Source organism: Chiloscyllium plagiosum, unplaced genomic scaffold (assembly GCF_037043375.1).
Source record: "Chiloscyllium plagiosum isolate Xiang-an unplaced genomic scaffold, Cpla_swu_hap1 HiC_scaffold_19, whole genome shotgun sequence".
In the NCBI taxonomy this organism is placed as follows: domain Eukaryota; kingdom Metazoa; phylum Chordata; class Chondrichthyes; order Orectolobiformes; family Hemiscylliidae; genus Chiloscyllium; species Chiloscyllium plagiosum.
In genome coordinates this window covers 43115668-43134789 of record NW_028270157.1, presented here as the reverse complement: position 1 = coordinate 43134789, position 19122 = coordinate 43115668, and the positions used below count along the sequence as shown (strand labels likewise).

The 19122-nt window shown below is 39.6% G+C and overlaps 1 protein-coding gene across 6 annotated transcripts in view; it reads left to right on the top strand.

Annotated features, from left to right (window-relative positions):
- Positions 1–19122, top strand: part of LOC122559430 (IQ motif and SEC7 domain-containing protein 3-like) — a 279735-nt gene that overhangs the window by 104966 nt on the left and 155647 nt on the right. For all 6 annotated transcript variants that reach the window (XM_087997260.1, XM_087997259.1, XM_087997258.1 and 3 more), the window contains exons 9-10: positions 1262–1423; positions 8510–8602. In XM_087997260.1, coding sequence (XP_087853386.1) covers positions 1262–1423; positions 8510–8602 — 255 coding nt within the window. The remainder of the gene's footprint in view (positions 1–1261; positions 1424–8509; positions 8603–19122) is intronic.

The following is a 19122-nucleotide window of genomic DNA, read 5'->3' as shown; positions in this document are numbered from 1 at the left end:
AATACCATCTCTTCTATCGGAAAGAAAAATCAGTAAAAGTTGTGAATGATATAGACGGGTCTATTTTGCCTTCCATATCTCAACCTGGAGGACCAGTACAAACATTTCCAAGTTTTAGAAACTTTTCTTCTGGGTAACACTTCATTAATTCAGAGTGCTACTATTCCTTTTAACTTTGACTCATTGGACATTTTTCATCTTGGAACACTCTTACAAAGTTTAGGGGCATCAGTCACAGTCATTATCACCTCTACAGCTCAAGGCATTTGAGATAACATATTAGCCTGGGCTGAGGATTCCTTTTTTAATTAACATGTTTGGATGTCTAAGGGCCATCACATCCTTAGGTGGGACTTAAACATGGAACTTCTAGGTCTGAGGTTGGTACAATATCATTGCACCACAAGACCCCTTTGGATTGAGGATTAGTTAAAGGATTAATTGATCTATGGATGGTTGTACATTTTTGGCATTTTATAAATTATAATACTGTGGGTGTTTAGTAATCACATACATTGAAGACTAAGCTTGATAGAGTTTTAGATATTACGGAAATCAAGGGGTGGAAAGGTGGACTTGAGATAGAAGATCAAACACTCCATCACTCCAAAACAGTTGAGCCGACTCCTCCATTCTACAGAGCAGCTTCAGAATTAGTGAGATGTTCCCATTTGTCACTGTTGTATACTTTCTGTTTCTAGCAGATTAATGTGTCATATCTGAACTGCTGCTTTTTAAGTACAACAAAAATTGGCAGAAAATTGCTACAAATTGTTGATTGCCTGTATTAGGTAACTGTGATCATGATTTCCCCCAAAATTAACAAATACAGATGTTAATGGGGTCTGAACAATCTCCACAATCCAGGGCATATTTACCCGCTATGCTGAAATCACACATCACCTGAAGATTAAGATTTCATCTTTGTTACATTCAAGAAGGGCTGGTGGGGCCTGACGTGTTAAACAACAAGGTTTCACTAAACTGTCTCCCACTCAAAATGGCTGATGACCTAATGATGATGTCATCAGATTGGACTCTTAAAGTGACAATTTCTCAAGTTATAGAAAATGTACTTCTGTAGGCATACCCTTTTAGGTAGGTTTAATTTTACGTCACATTTCATGTTGTGCAAGTCAAGATTAATTGTTTCTGATGCACTCATCTGTCCTTCTACTCAGAAGATGCACAGAGCAAGCTAATCATAAGAATCTGATAGGGTTATTTACTTGTGCTAATGGATGTAATTTTTCTCTGTTAGTTTATCCTCATGGGATCACTCTTTTATCATCTGCTTCTGGCTCGGAGAAGAAGCAGGCACTGAGTTTCTGTGCACAGAGTTCAGAGGAACTACAGAAGTTTGTGGAGGAGCTGAAGGAATCAATAGCAGAGGTGACAGAGATGGAACAAATACGAATTGATTGTGAGTAGCCACATTTCCTCTGATTGTTTCTGCTGCAAATACATTGATCTGTCAACTGGGTGCAGTTGGTAAACAGAAAGCTTTTGTTCTTCAGCTGTGTAATGATTGATTTTGGACTCACAACTTCTTTGTTCCTGAAGTTCCATAATGCAGCAGAAAATTGTGTGAGGTTATATTCCTTAGTTATTAAAATTTCGTTGTGAGTGTGTATTTACCATTCATTTAGTTTGGTTTCAAAATTGCAATATTTGTAAGGACTTTTGACTGTACTGAAAATAGCTCAGAATTAAGTTCAGAGGAAGGGTCTCTAGATCTGAAATGCTAGCTCTAATTTCTCTCCACAGATGCTGCCTGACCTGCTGAGCTTTTCCAGCAATTTCTGTTTTTGTTCATTAGTACAGATGGATAGAATGGTGGAGGAGGGTGTAGAACACACATGGTGCAGGTGAAGTAGGTTGTCTGGTAGAATTATTCAAAGCTAAGAAATACAAAAAAGCAATAAACACATTGTATACAGCACGTAACATTCAAACTACAATGCTACTGTAAATACTCACATCGCAGCATTATAAAAGCCATCTGCTCACAAAACATTTTTAACAAATGCAGTATCTTTTGACAACATTGTACTGTCACATTATTTTATAGAATACAAATATTTTTAACTGATGTGTGATAAATGGAATATGCTGTGTTCCATATCCATCTCAGTAAACCTGGTCATGATATGGTCATGATACCATTATGCTATTATAGCATGTGACCTGAGGGTATAACGTTCTTGACTCTTATACTCCATCATTCCCTGGGATCACTGAAAGCATGCTCCTCTGCATAGCTTAATACTAGCCCAGACATCAATGTACCTGTGAATGTAATGTTTGTATATAATAGCTGGCTGTAACAAATGTCTGTTGGGATCATCAATGGCATGATATCCATGCCCAGTTTCTTATGCTGCAGGATATCGCATATGCATTGCCGCATCAGGTAAAACAATGCATATGCTCATGATATCATCATTACACGTGATCTGAAAGTTGTAAGGTCTCACACTTCATCTTAACAAGGGTCACTTGATGTAACTTGAAGACATGCTATAAAATTTTGCTACTGCTCAAGGAAACTTTATATCAGAATATTCTACCAGTATTTTAAAAGTTACTCCTTCTTATTTCCTTTAAAAGTACATATCATAGAGTTTACAATTTTCTCCCATGGTAAAACTAAATCCAAATTAAACTGTATGTAGTGTGATATATTGTATATATCCTCTATACTTCCCAAAGGATGACAGGAATAGTAGTAGGTCAATCAGTCCCTCAAGCATGTTCCAACAGGCCAAATAGTGCTGAGTTGTATCTTAACTCCATTCACCCATCCTAGTTCTGGAACCTTAATACTTAATGCCTCATAAAAACAGAAGAACCTCAGGAATTAAACCTTTAACTGATCGCCAGCCTTGGCAGTCTGTTAATGAAAGAGTTCAAAATTTCTGCTGTTCTTTATATATAAGGGATTGCCTTCTGACAGTACACCTCACTACCTAGCTTTTTAGGTGAAGCTACCTTGTTCTCCAGTCCATCACTCCACCCCCCCCCCCCAAAAAAAAATGATAGAGTGGGTAGAGAGAAACCATCATCTCCTTTAACCACCTGCATCACATCACTCCCTAGTCTTGATCTGCTGAGGGAATATAGACCTACACAAAATGTAACCTGTTCTGATATGTAGCCCTTGAGGCTTCTATCCCTAGTATCACTCTGATGAATCTGCATTGCACTTCTAAGAAGGCAATATATTCTTTCTGAGGTGCAATGACCAGAAATTATTGCAGAATTCTAAATGGGGACCAACCAGACTGCATACAACTATTGCTATTCTTCCTCCCTGTTATGTGATGCCTCACAGTTCATATGCAGTACACTTTTAAAAGATATGCTCATGATATCATCATTATACACGACTTGAAATTTACAAGGTTTCACACTTCATCTTAACCAGGGCCACTTGATGCAACTTGAAGACATGCTGATAAAATTTTGCTACTGTTACTAACTGCATAGCTTAAAGTTAGCCCAAACCTGAAGTGCCTGTGCCTGTCATATGTGTACATGTCATGAGCTGTAATAAATGACTTTAAATCTTTCAAGAGCACATTAACCATGTCTAGTTTTTAATGTTCGATGAGCTAACAACTAACATAGGCATTGCATCGATGCATTAGATACAGATACCCTGCTGCAGGCAAAGTGTACATTATGGTTGCAGATGACTCCCCTTTCTATTCCTGTCCTCTTGGAATAAAAGCTAATATTTCACTAGTCTTTTGTTTAATATACCTATTCACTAGATTTGTGGTTCTGTATTTGTGCCCCTTAGTTTCATTGCTCCTCCATAGTTCCTAGCTTCTTACCCTTCAGAAAATGCCCTGATCTCTCTTTCTCACGTTCATGTTGAATGGCCTTGCATTGCTCCGTGTTGAACTTCATCTCCCACAGTTTCCCCATCTAATCTTTGACCGTCCTCTTTGCAACGTTTTCTCATCTACTCTGCCATTTAACTTAGTGCCTCCATCAAATTTGGATTTATAGTTCGTTATTCCTATGTCTCAGTCATTTATTAATACCGTGAAAAGCTGAAGCCCCAATCTGTTGAGATCACTTGAAGTTGGTGCATGCATACAAAACGTAATCAAAAATAGCTAAGGGAAATTTAATCTTTATGTTTGAGGCAGATGGAATAAAAAAAGTTGAATGATGACATTAGTTGTACCTGGTGCATCAGCTTTGGACACCAATCCTTAGAAAAGATATATTGGCATTGGAGAGGATACAGTGCAGATTTATCAGAATGGAACTAAATTATGACGACAGATTGCATAAACTTGTTTTCTTTATAATTAAATTGTTGAGGAATGATCAAATTGAGATGTCTAAAATTATAAAGTAGGTATTTCCTCTGGTGGGGAATTTGAAAGAAGTGGGCATTATCATAAAAATTACATCTTATCCATTTACAAGTCAAGTGATTAAGAACCTTTTCACAAAAAGGGTAGTGTAAGTCCGGAACAAATTCAGAATTTGTGGTATTGTTTTGTCTGTAAATTACGTTTGCAGTTTTATACTACAGTACCAATAAATTATAGACTGAGAAATTGAGAAAAGTTTCAGCTGTGTCAATAGACATTTTCTACAGTGAGATGGATAAATCTTCGTTTACTTAAGGGCATCAAGGAATATGGAGCAAAGAGAGATTAACAGAATCAAGATATAGCTCAGCCTGATCTGATAGACTGGCAGAACAGGCTTGAGGGATTCATGATCTGAAGTTTTTTATTATGAGATGGAGTTAATAAATGTTTGTACCAAAGTGCATGAACCTTATTTAGCTGTTTGATATTTAAAAGATCTGCTTTTATAGATATTGTATCAAAACTTCCTCATAAATAAAAATAAAATTATGTAATGTTCCCACTTACTTCTGAAAGAAGATACAGATTGAATTTTAATTCTCCTAATTTATCACTGAGATTATTTTTAATTCCTTCTCGATGTTAGTCACTGCCATGTTCAACATTCACAAGATTGTTTTGATGTGAGACCTGTTTGTTATCACTGTATTGTGGTAATGTTTTGATGTCTGTAAAGTATATTTGGAACTTTATACTATTTACAGTACCAGTGAATCACAGACTGAGAAATTGGGCAAATTTTCAGCTGTGAGTCAGCAATGTACCTGAGGTGTCATCTCATGTCAAAAACAGAAATGTGATTAAAGACAGCAAGCTGTGACTGTCACATAGTTATGGTGAAACTTGTCTAAATGTTTGACACCAGAATTGTTTGCACAAGCGTGTGGAGAGGTGTAGTTTTAACATTTCAAACAATTTCTCACCATAAACTGTGCAAGCCCATGTACCAATGTATGCCTACATTTCAGCCGAACAATCTCTTATGATACATTTTAAGGCACAGAAATTTGACAGAATGAAAATGGAAGCATATAAAGACTTCTGTTAGTCTTTATCTTCAAACTACCAGATGTATGGGTCATACAAAAGACACTTAAGGGTCAACAAATGGTATTGAGAATTTATTAAAAGTCATCAACTGTAGCATTTGGTTTGACACACTGTTGGTCTAAATACAGCAGAGGTTCAGAGTTTGTCAAATGATGGTGGAACTGCACCCGGCCTGTAAATCATGTTATCGTTATAAGATGCTGGCACTGGAATCTGTCAAGCATGCTAGAAGCATCTAATGCCAATGTTGTGTACAAACCCGTTATTCTGGACCTCAGGTTCTGTCAATGCTGTCTCTTAAACATTCTAGCTACACGTACATTTTGCCGCATGAGGGTCATTTCCCTACTGTTTTCTCCCCAAACACCTCACCATTTGGAGAGGAATTTGCAGGGAGAGACATTTCTGTGCACCTGCTTCCCTCTGCCCTTGTCCTTTTAGATGGCAGAATTTGAAGCTTTGGAAACTTAACTAGACCACACATATAAATGCTGTGGCTACAAGAGCAGTGCAGACGATGGGAATTCTGCATTGAATAACTCATTGAACACCCTTAGCAGCTACAAGCCACAAGTGAGGAGTTTGATAGAATACTGTCTACTCACCCAAATGTGTGCAACCGCAACACTCAGGAAGCTGAACATCATCCAGGGGAAGCTAACTCACTTTATTGACACTCCATCCATCTCCTTCAACATTCATCCATGTCACAAAATGGCTGCAATACTTAGCATCTGCAAGAGGCACAGCAGCAACCTGCTAAGGCTCCTTTGACAACTTGTCCAAACAAAGCTAGGAGCAGTGTTCCATCTCCTATATCAATTGCTCAGTGGGGCAAGGATTGTGCTGCCAGTTCCTGTGATGATCAATGTGGCCCTCCATTTTAATGCATGTGGATACTTCCAGGCGGGAACAAGAATCATTATCAACATGTCACTGTTGCTGTACATCATTATCAGAGAAGTGAACAAAATGTCAAGAGAGAATACTAAATAGTTGTCCTACCAGGGAAATCAGGCAATTTCATGTTAAAAAGGATTTTACTTCAGAAACAAGCCAGTGAATAATTTGTGTCTGACTCATGAGTATTGTCCGAGTGGGACCAAATTTTCCTGTTTTTAATAAATTTGTGAGAAGATTACACACAGAAATGAAAAAAAAAATGATGCTATTGGCATTGATCTTGAAGGGCTGTTTCCATTGAACTGTTCATGTAGTAAAATGGCCCAAGACACTTCAGAAGAGCAATATTGAACATTTTTGATATTAAGCCACATAAGACCTGCTAAACCATTTCTAGAGATGAGCATTGAAGAGCCAGTCAAGATTCAAACCCTCAATGCTGTCAACAAGAATGAACCCAAGTCGCAACTTGGGGCCTGTGTATATCAGTTCTCACCTTGATCATATATAGCATCACAACCATATATAGCATATATAGCATCACAACAATATGCATAACTGGAGAAGCTGTTCTCTAACTGCAGACAACTGATCAGGATGGTGTGAACTCACCACCAGCATAGTCCATAGATCAACCATCAGACCCGAAGGTCTATAGCACCCCAACAACAGGTACCATCACACGTGAATGGCATTCCCTGGAGAGGAAAGATCATCCAGATGAGCAGCTAATGACAATCCGCATTGTACCATTAACAGACAAACATGATTTAAAAGCTCTCCATGCAATGTATATGCAGAAACAGATAAGAATGACTGCTAATGAATCAGACAAGTCATGTGTATATTGCATAACTCGCAGTCTACATGGTAATGCATGTCTTGTTTTTCTTTGTATGAAAAGTAATATGCTTGAGCTGGAAATGTTACCTGTACCAATGTGTCTGCTGGCTTACTGTAGTCATGTGACCTCTACTATGCGGTGCTGATTGGGTCTGTCATCTTGCAGCCAGTTTCAATGAAGGCACAGTTCAGAAAAGGCCATTGTCCTGAGAGATCATAACACGCAGTCGTGAGTGTGGTGCTGGGAAAGGTCAGGCAGCATCTGAGGAACAGGAGAATCGACGTTTTGGGCATAAGCCCTTCATCAGCTCCTTGGATGCTGCCTGATTGGCTGTGCTTTTCCAGCACCACACTCTCGACTCTGATCTCCAGTATCTGATCCAGTCCTTTCTCCTAGACCATAATGCACACCTAGTAGATGGAATACCCTCTATTTTTTGCATGGATTGCATTGCCAAATATTACCAGGTCTTTCTTACAAAAATCAAAGAAATGAAGGGCTCTGTTTGAATAATTTATTTCCCATGCAAGCTTTATTAGTTTGTTTTTACAACTGTGAGAAACTGTAAGTCATTTTAAAATGCATTGAGTTACTAGTGCTTACATGTGCAATGATTATAATTGAAAAGACACTAAGTTTTTTTCATCCTGACACAAAAAAACTGGTTCAATCAACATTTCTTATTCAAACTGTTCCAATTTTAATACTGTTTTTGTAGAGTTGAAAATAAATTGTTAGGTGCAAGCAGCAAAGCACAATCACAGTTGACACTCATTCAATTTTCCATTCTTGGAAAAAAAACATCTGATTATTTTGTTCACTCTGCTTCTATGTAATCTCCCACATAGCTGCTGTTCTGTCTCCATTAGGTCAGGATGTCCGTCTTGTTTAACTGGTAATGGGCAATAGTTCAAGGGACAGCCTGATGGAGGATTTGAACAGATTGCACTTATTGGAATATGGCCATTATTTACCACTTGTGTTTTCATTTTACTTGGTATAAGGTTATAATCAAAATCTTAGTTCAAAGTTATATTCATCTGCTGCATAGAATCTAGAAGAAGGGAATAAATTGCCAGCAGGTTGGCAGGCCAGATTTAACCCATTACTTTTAACCTAGAGGACAATTCAGTTTTCAATTTCAAAAAAAAAATCAGAGAGGAAAATGTTGTTGTGGATTTTTTTTCAGTGGCTTTGCATATCTAGCAAGTAATTTACGAAGTTGTAGGTTACAATTTATTTGAAAATCTACAAGTAAAATAGTTGTATTTAAATTCATAACAAATTCACGGTTCATTTTAAATTCCTACTACAGGGGAGCTGGAAAAACAACAAGGAGCAAAAACCCCTTCCTCAAAGAATAATGGAGCTCAGCTTGACATCCGAACCAAACCAGGATCTCCAGCAGGTCAGGCTGCTTTATTTTCTACTTGAGGGACACAAATTCAGGTACAATGGTCAACTCATTAGTTAGTGAATTGAATTAGTCTATCTAGTTTGTGGTAAAGCTACAGGGTAGCAATATGAGAAGATAAAATGAAATAAATGGATAGAAACTTCATCATCTTAAAAACCTGTCTCTCCAATAGACTGAAATCTGCTAGGTCACAGATTTTCCGGATTTTGTACTGAATATAAACCACCACTAAATTCTATTGGCCAGTCTTGTGCTTGGTTAAAGCAGAACATTGTCGTATTTTTCCCTACGCATTTTTGCTTAGGTCTATTTGCATGATGTAGTAAAGGATGCATCAGTCTTTTGCATAATCATTCATTCAGTCTTCCATTATTTTAATTTTATTCTCATTTCTTTGCATTTTTCTGATTCCACATCTCGGATTCTTAAACTTGGTTCTTTATATTAGTATTTTTCTCTCTATATTATTCACTGTCTCATGCTTTAATCTGTTCTGTCCTTCTCTTTAAATTTATCCAGAATGCGCAGATTCAATTGTTCTTTACTATAAAGCTGTAGCACAATCTTAATTCCTTAAACTAAGTGATCAAATATCATCCACATCTCAAGATGTGCCAAAGATGTAGTGGAAGTTATCTGGGCATTGTGTTCCTGCCTGAAACTGGTATTGTGCCTGTTGGCAGGATTTAACTCGCTGCCTATCATTACACCATTGGGAAAATAACATCCCCACACAAGCTCCTGGCAGTTATAATCTTGGCCTTTGATGGTGTTTGTAGTGGGTATACAGTTTTAAACATCTTATATTTACACATATAAAGTATATGTGGCATAGGGCTCATTTTTCGTCTTTAGCAGTATGGTTATGATTGCCAGAATTTCCCATGTTTTTGGAAGTGGATTTGGGATGAATGGATGGGAAATCTTTGGGACAAGATGTTGGGTTGGAAATGCCACCCTTATGCACCATTTTTAAGCCTGGAATTCCTCTTTATGAGAGTGCCTGCTTTACATGCTGTGTATACAACTTGCAAGGTCATAAAAAGTAAGGGCATCGTAACAAGCAACTGTCGCATGAAATTCACATGATATGAGCATTATATAAGGTGAAATTGACAGATCTGTAGTCGTCCTGCTCTTCCGCTTCCAATCTAACTTTTCAGATCTGTAGTCAACCTTGAAAAAAGGCTTGCACTGACAGGAGTGTTTTCTTCAGCCTGAAATCATTGATTTTTGTTGTGAATAGCAAATCTGTTCAATTTATTGCAAGTACCCTGGATATATCCAAGAGTTGTCTCACATTACTTCCTGCAAACCTCCCTGTGGCGTGAGGTCTACTTCCCTTGAAGTTGGTTGGACCTCAGAGGAGAAGCAGCAACTTGCTCCAGCTCAGTAACTACAGCACACAGCTGCTTTCTCTACAGCCAAATGCAACTGGCCAGGGCTGCAGTTCGAAGGAGGTTCTTGACACAGGTTTTATAGTCCCAAAGCCGGGACTCCAGGCATCATTTTGATGGCAGCAGAACTGGTGACTCCTTATTGCAGGGTGAGTGTAAGTTCAGCACAGGACCTGGCATCGGTGGTGGGCCCAGCGGTGAAGAGATGGCACCTAAAGAGTGGCAACATCTACTTTGGTGGGTCCACACAGGCGGTGGGGAGACAGTGGAGGAGGAGTGCGAGGTGGCTCAGGACCCTCTTTCAATTATATCTTTTCTCAGTGTTATTGTTGAACTATTTGAAATGGTGCTGGATTGTGGCAACTGTTGAAGCTTTTCACTGTGTTTTACTGAATTATTCACTGTAAAATACAAGTGACAATAAATCATCAATCATACCTTGGCAGTCTCAGGTTGTGCAACTCCTCTCTCCCACTAAATAGCCTCAGTGATTGGCTCTGGGTAGAAAATGAACACTCAGTGAACACGTGATTGATGATTCCAGTGAGGAATCCTGCCACAGGGACACAAGAGAGCTACAAAAGGGCCATGTCACCATTGGGGCAACAATAAAGCAAGCTGTTGGCTTCCTGATCATAAGGGTCCACTGCCTGCAAATACCTGAAAATTCACTTCTCTCTGGCCCAGCAAGGGACTCCCAGATAATTACGATTCGCTGTGTCCTTCACAACATGGATGTAGCAGGGCTTAAACTCTTTTTTTTATTTCCATGTAGTCCTCTTACAATTTCTCAAAGGCTACTTTTTGATTTTCAGGGGCTCCTTTTTCAGTTTCACTCACTTCATACGATGATGTAGCCACTTGAGTAACAATAACCATACAGTTACAATAAATGGGTAAGATTTAAGTAGTGTGGACTGGAAGTAAAGATTCTGAATTGGGAGCAGGTTGATTTTAATATGGTGCGATATGATCTGGGCTGAATGGACTGGGAGCATCTATCTATAGGAAAATCTACATGAGGCAGTGAAGTCTTTCAAAATGAAACTGTAGGGCCAACATGTTCTGGTAAAGATGAAATGGAAATAACAATTCCAAAGAATCCTGAACAGTGAGGAATATATAAGGAAATAAGGAAAAATAAAGTAGTTTATGATATATACTGAGGGCTCAGAATATCTGAAGCCCTAGCAGCCCATTGAAATTGCCAAGGGTTACTTAAAAAAAAGAAAGTAGGAAAGTGAAGAAGGGCTATGAAAAAACATAGCGTCATAGAGATCTACAGCACGAAACAGACCCTTCGGTCCAACTCGTCCATGCCAATCAAATATCCTAAATTAATCTAGTCCCATTTTCCAGCACTTGACCCATATCGCTGTCAACCCTTCCTATTCATATACTCATTCAGCTGCCTTTTAAATGCTGTAATTGTACCAGCCTCCACCACTTCCTCTGGCAGCTTATTCCATACATGTACTACCTTCTGCGTGAAAAAGTTGCCCCTTAGGTCCCTTTTATATCTTTCTCCTCTCACCCTAAACTTATGCCCTTTAGTTCTGGACTCCCATCCCCTTCCCCCCAGGGAATTGACCTTGTCTATTCACCCTATCCATGCCCCTTATGATTTTATAAACCTTGATAAGGTCACCCCTCAGCAGGTAAAAGAAAATTCAAAGACTTTTTGTAAGTATGTTAGGGACAAGAGGGTAACCAGGGATAGGGTTGGTCCCATTATAGACCAATATGGCAAATTGTGTGCAGCCAGAAGATGTAGATGAGATTTTGAATGAATACTTTGCATCTCTGTTCACTGTATGAAGCAAGATGTAGGTATAGAAATCAAAAGAAGAGTGAGATATATACTGAGTTATAGTTGAGTTGGAGGAGGGATTGTTAGTTTTGGCAGGCTTAAAACTTAATAACTCCTCAGGTCCAAATGAGATTTATCCCAAATTGCTGTGGAGAAGTAAGGGGTGAGATTGCAAGGGCCCTGACATTAATTTTTCATTCCTGTCTGGCTACAGGAGAAGTGCAAGAGGACTGGAGAACAACAAATGCGGTACCATTATGCAAGAAGGGTAGTATTAATAAATCAAGGAATGACATGTGATCGAGTCGAACATCAGTGGTAGGGAAATTTCACAAAATGTTCTGAGGTACAGAATGAATCTCCACTTGGGAGAGACATGGATTGATCAAGAACAATCAACATGACTTTGTCAGAGGGCGATCATATCTAACAGGTTTGATTGAATTCTTTGTGGCGGTGACTTGATCTGTAGACAAGGAGATGCATTGGATTCGATCTACATGAACGTCATTGGGCTTTTGACAAGATTTTGAGTGTGGGACTGGTCAAGAAGGTGACAGCTATGAGATCCGGGGGAATTTGGCAAATTGAATCCAAAATTGACTTAATAGCAGGAAACAGGGAGTGATAGTGAAACATTTCTTTTGTGACATGAAGCCAGCATTCAGTGCTGGGTCCATTATCTGTTTGTGAGCCAGCAGTGCTAAACACTGAGGTACCGTGCCGCTTGACTGAGGTATAAAAGTTATGATGGGTATTAAGTAGTATCAATAGAAAGAAATTTTCCCTTTAGTAGAGGAATCTTAACCAGGTTTATGGTAAGGAGCAAGAGTTTTAGAGGGGATTTGAGGAAGAATCTTTTATCCAGTAGATAACAGGTATCTGGAACTCACTGGAAGTGGAACTTATCGTAACATTTTAGATGTATCAAGATGAACACTTGAAACATCATTGCATTTGAAGCTATGAGCCAAGTATTGGAAAATGGATACGTAGATGCTCAATGAATACGATGAGCTGAAGAACTTCTTCCATGTTGTAAAACTCTGGGATTCTATAGTCCTCCATATTTGTGCTTATACATGGGGAGTTCAAGCTCACAGAGAAGCCAAATTAGAAAAACCCATTAATATCCCCAATAACCATCACGACTCCGTTAAGTTTAAGCCACAAAATACAGAAATGTATTAATTTCCTTGACACAACAGCATAAATAGGCACAAGATGACAGACATAAGATAGCAACAAATGCTTTATGTTCAAATCTATGACTAACAGTTCTATGCACAAATAGCTATTGCACTAAACATGTTCCATAGATGGGTAAGGTCATTGTTAAATGGATTTATGTTTGCCTCAAACACAGCCACAGTACTTCAAATAATTCATACTATGTAAGAAGATTTGAGGTGAAATAACACATAAATGCAAATCTTTACTAAATAAAACTGATCAACCTTGAGGAAATTGAAATATTATATAAGTGTTCATTTCAAAAGCATCCACTACATTTTCCATTCGTATAGTACTCCCCGCACTCCAGCAGCTTTAAACCAAGACTTCACATTAATTTGCAAGGATTTCCTTAGTGCAGTTTTTGCACTTCCAGTTAGCTGAATATTGCTCTACTGAAAGTTTAAGATTTTTTTTTCTCCCTTTGTAGACCCTGTTTTCTGTAGACCCTCATTTCCCTTTATAGCACCTCTTCTATATTTTCAGTCTCCCTCATCCAACCTTTACAGCTCCTCCCTTTGCAGTTCCTCTCTCTCCACTGCACCCTTTGCAAATCTTCGCTGCAACTTTGCAGCTTCAATTTTAGTTCAGCCATCAAGCCACGCTCCCCAGTTCCCAGCACTATGCATCCTGACCTGGCAGCTTCACTTCCCACTTTGTACAATCCCCACCCCTCCCTCTTAGGGAGCCAATCAGCAGCAAACACACTAGAAGACCAGCCTGTGCTTGAAGGAACAGCTCCTCACCATTCTATTTCCAGGGGCAACCCCTTTCTCTGATTGCTCTTCACTGTGAACGATACCTCATGGGAGATTTTTCGATTCAGGGTGAATTTGTCCAATATCTCAGGCATTGCATTATAAAACCGACCGTTGTTAGTGGAAGAGGAAGGCGGAGAGTGTTGCATTAATAGAAAAAGAGTCAGGAACATGTGTATGTACATACAGAATGTATGTAACTAGCAATGTATCATTTGGCAGCAGGTAGAGTCATAGAGTCATAGAGATGTACAGCATGGAAACAGACCCTTCCGTCCAACTTGTCCATGCCAACCAGATATTCCAATCCAATCTAGTCCCATTTACCAGTACTTGGCCCATATCCCTCGAACTGCTTTCTCAAAAGCCTTTTAAATGCTGAAATTGTACCAGCCTCCACCAGTTCCTCTGACAGCTCATTCCATACATGTACCACTATCTTTGTGAAAAAGTTGCCCCTTGGGTTCCTTTTATATCTTTCTTTCTCACCCTAAACCTATGCCCTCTAGTTCTGGACTCTCCCAACCCAGGGAAAAGACCTTGTCTATTTACCCTATCCATGCCCATCCAAGATTTTATAAACCTCTATAAAGTGACCTTTCAGCCTCCAATCCATCAAGAAAAAAGGCCCCAGCCTATTCAGCCTCTTCCTATAGCTCAAATCCTCCAACCCTGGCAACATCCTTATAAATCTTTTCTGAACCCTTTCAAGTTTCACAACATCCTTCCGATAGGAAGGAGACCAGAATTGCATGCAGTATTCCAAAAGTGGCCTAACCAAAGTCCTGTACAGCTGCAATATGACCTCCCAACTCCTGTACTCAATACTCTGACCATTACAGGAAAGCATACCAAATGCCTTCTTCACTATCCTATCTACCTGTGACTCTACTTTCAGGGAATTATGAACTAGCTCTCCAAGATCTTTTTGTTCAGCAAAACTCCCCAGGACCTTATAGTTCAGAGTATAAGTCCTGATCTGATTAGCTTTTCCAAAATGTAGCACCTTGTATTTATCTAAATTAAACTCCATCTGCCAGTCCTCAGCACATTGTCCCATCTGATTAAGATCCCTTTGACTCTGAGGTAACCTTCTTTGCTGTCCACTACTCCCTCCAATTTTAGTGTCATCTGCAAACTTACTGACTATAATCCCTACGTTCGCATCCAAATCATTTATATAAATGATGAAAAGTAGTGGATCCAGCACTGTTCCTGGTGGCACACCACTGGTCCCAGGTCTCCAGCTTGAAAGGCAACCCTCCACCACCACCCTGTCATCCAGCTTTGAGCCAGTTCTGTATCCAAATGGCTAGTCCTTCTTGTATTCCATGGGATGTAAACTTGCTAACCAGTCTACCACAAGGAACCATATTGAACGCCTTATATGAAGTCCATATAGATCATGTTTACTGATCTGCCTTCGTCAATCCTCTGTTGCTTCTTCAAAAAACTCAATCAAGTTTGTGAGACATAATTTCCTACGCACAAAGCCATGTGAACTATCCCTAATCCCAAATACATGTACACCCTGTCCCTCAGGATTCCCTCCAACAACTTGCCCACCACTGATGTCAGGGTCACCGGTCGATAGTTACCTGGCTTTTCCTTACCATCTTTTAAACAGTGGCACCACGTTAGCCAACCTCCAGTCTTCCAGCACCTCTCCTGTGACTATCGATGATATAAGTATCTCAGCAAGGTGCCCAGTAATCACTTCCTTACCTTCTTAGAGTTCTAGGGTACACCTGATCAGGTTCTGGGGATTTATCAACTTTTATGTGTTTCAAGACAAACAGCACCTCCTCCTCTGCAATATGGACATTTTTCAAGATGTCACCATCTCTTTCGCCATATTCCATATCTTCCATGTCCTCCTGTACAGTCAACACTGATGCGAAATACTCGTTTAATATCTTCCCAATCTCCTGCGACTCCCCACATAGGCTGCTTTGCTGATCTTTGAGGTGCCCTTTTCTCCCTAGTCAGTGCCCAGCCCCTCCTGCAAGCCTCATGCCCTCCAAGAGCCTTTACCACAAAGTATCTGATAGCTCATTCCCAACTCCCCTGCATGAGGAGACCCATCATGAGCTTAATCTCCAACTGTTCTTTCTCACCAAAAGCAGGAAAACAAATGGCTGCATTGTAGTGTACCATTCAGCCACAAGCTGAGGCTTCAATCAATGCTGATGCAACTGGCAGTGATGTTCATTAGTATAGGGCAGCATGCACTACCTTGTCTACCTTGAGTGAGTCTCCATGAGTGCGGCTACTCTGACTGTCAATGTTGTCATGAATACAGACATTGCAGCACTCATGCTAAAATGCTGCATTTTCTGTGCAAGGGTCACTGCCCCCCTGACCCTTGTCACTGCACCTGAATAATGACTACTCAGCTCCTTTACCTTTGTAGAGGCCACAGTGGTCCAATTCAGTGACAAATCCCATCACAGAACCACTCAGAGCTTTAACAGGTTCTTTCTCTTAATGAGAACAGATTGTCTGAGAAATCAATTTGAAAATCTTGGTCAATTGCTGGTGAGATTCTTTGCTGTATGTTGGTAGCTTCATCAGGCTTGTCACCTAACTCTGAGCAGAATGCCCACTGGCTGCTGTTTACCAGAACATTCCAATCATCACTGCCCAACTCTCAAACTATCAGAAATGAAACATCCCTTTTATCGAAGTAAAATTTCTAATTTAAGGGGTTATGGCATGGCTAAGAAAAGTTCATCTGCACTTGGATATTTCAGGCAGCTGAAACCACAGAAATCTGGAGGTCTTATTATAGGAGCTGATGGATTGGAGTATGATATTTGCGAAGGACTAGAGGAAGAGGAGAAGCTTTCTGACAGAACAGGTGTAGATGGAATTATTGAGGATATCAGCAGCAAGATTATGGGGCCTCCAACCTGGAAAGAGTGCACTGAGGATAAGAATGATTGTTGTGAATGGCAGAAGACTTTGAGATGCCAAAGCCCCATTCATTGACTTGTCCAGCGTTCCCCAGCACAGTAGGGTTCACATCAATATACATTGCAGAACCACTTATTCCTCCTTCTGCAGCTTCCTCGTTCAAACATTCAAAACTCACATTCACCATCTCCCTATTGCCCTTGTGCACTCATACTTCACAAATACCCTCCAAACATTTTGACCTTCCATCTTTTCCACACAAACCCTTACCTGAAAACCATCTCCAAGAAAACTGAAAGCTATCTCCAAGACTTTTTAACTCTTCTTACCCTGACCCTATTCCAATGGCTTAGAAACAACCTTCTCCTTGTACCTGTGTAGCAAGTAGATGATTCAGTGAGGTGTTAAAAATGTCAGATGCTGTTTTCACCAGAACCACCCAGCAAGAAGAGAGCAGAAATTGGGAATGCTCTCTTGGTCCAAACAGGTTGGCTACTTGTGAAGTGAGCTAAGCTCTCATTTAAAGCTTTGAACTGTTCATTACAATAGGGGGATTTATTAGTTACTAGAATTTGTAAATTACACTTTCAGCTCTCAGACATTACCTTGAAATTGATTTTAAACATTTCTATTGAGAGAACAAATTTCTTTATCATTCTTCCAACATAAACTTAATGGTATTTCACATTAAGTAAATACCTATTAGTATGCAGTTTGACTGCATGAACAAATGTGCAGCATGCAACCAGGATTACAAACATCTAAAAAGGAATGGATGCTACTGTGGAAATCAAGGGACAAAGTGGGTTTAAATTCACTTAGCTCAGATAGTTCCATATGAATGTAAAATTAAATAACATGAAATAACATTGATTACATTGATAGATATATTAAAAGGTAGGTCTGAAAACCAATAAGGGAAATTCCTAGGCAGGATAACAGAGTTTAGATGTAATAAACAGAAACTTTCTCTCAGAGCTTTACTGTCACAGTGTATGCCTTTTAGCCCTAACAATGTCCCAGCTTGAGGTCATCCTGATTCATTGGCTTGGCCTTCGGCCAAGTAAAGCAGACTAGGTCAGAGGGTACTATCTTCACCAACATGTTAAAATGCATCCTGCCTCCTCAAAGCGGGTTGCCTGCTCACCACTCCCTCATCTCCATGAAAATTAGAAGTTGGCACATTAGAATCAGCATTCTGACACATTCAGGATATTTTCTGATTTAATTCCTCACCTGCTCCCAATGCCATGCACTCATCCATATTAATGCTACAGGAACAGAAGGAGGCCATTTGACCTCTCAAGCCTATTCCACTGTTCCACTCATACCTCAATTCCAAGTTTCTAAACCAACCCATGAGCACTAGATTTCTCCAATGTGCACAAGTAAATTTATCTGTGTAAATCATCAATGATTGAGCATCCTAACCTCTCTGGATAGACATTATCAAACATTCACAACTTTCATTACTGAACACATCTTTCTTTATCTCAATTATAAACAGCCAATCCTTTATTCCAATGTGACTCCTATTACTGGACTTCCCCAATCATGGAAACTGCCCTGCAAACTTTGAGGAGGCAGGATGCATTTGAATATGTTAGTGAAGATAGTACCCTCTGACCTAGTCTGCTTTGCTTGACTGAAGGCCAAGCCAATGAATCAGGATGACCTCAGGCTGGGACATTGTTAGGGCTAAAAGGCATACACTGTGACAGTAAAATGTTACATTTTTCTATATACCCACCATAAAAAAGCCTCTTATGGGGTCATAAAGTCATAGAGAATGGAAACAGACCTTCGGTCCAACTAGAACATGCCGACCATGTTACTAAACTAAACTAGTCCCATTTGCCTTTATTTGGTCCATATCCCTGTAAAACTTTTCTTATCATGTACCTATCCAAATGTCTTTAAATGTTGTAACTGCACCTGCATCTGCCATTTCTTCTGGCAGTTCATTCCACATGCGAATTACTCTCTGTGTGAAGAAGTTGTTCCTCATGTCCTTTTTAGAACTTACTGCTCTCACCTTAACAACATGCCCCCTAGTTTTGAACTCTCCCACCCTAGGGAAAAGACCCTTGCTATTCACTTTATCTATGCTTCTCATGATTTTATAAATGTCCATAGAGAGTGGTCCATGTGTGGAGTGAACTGTCAGAGGAAGTGGTAGTCACCCCTCAACCTCCTAAGCTCCAGTGAAAAAAGTTCCGGCCTATCCAGCCTATTTTATAACTTCATTGATTTCAATGATGAAACTTTCAGTTGCCTCAGTATCTGTATTGTTTTGGGAGTTCTGTGTTTCCACTTCGCTTTTTGTGAAAAACTGCTTTCTAAATCTAAATGGCTGAGCTCTCAGTTTAAGATTATGCCCCTTTGAGGTTTCCTCAA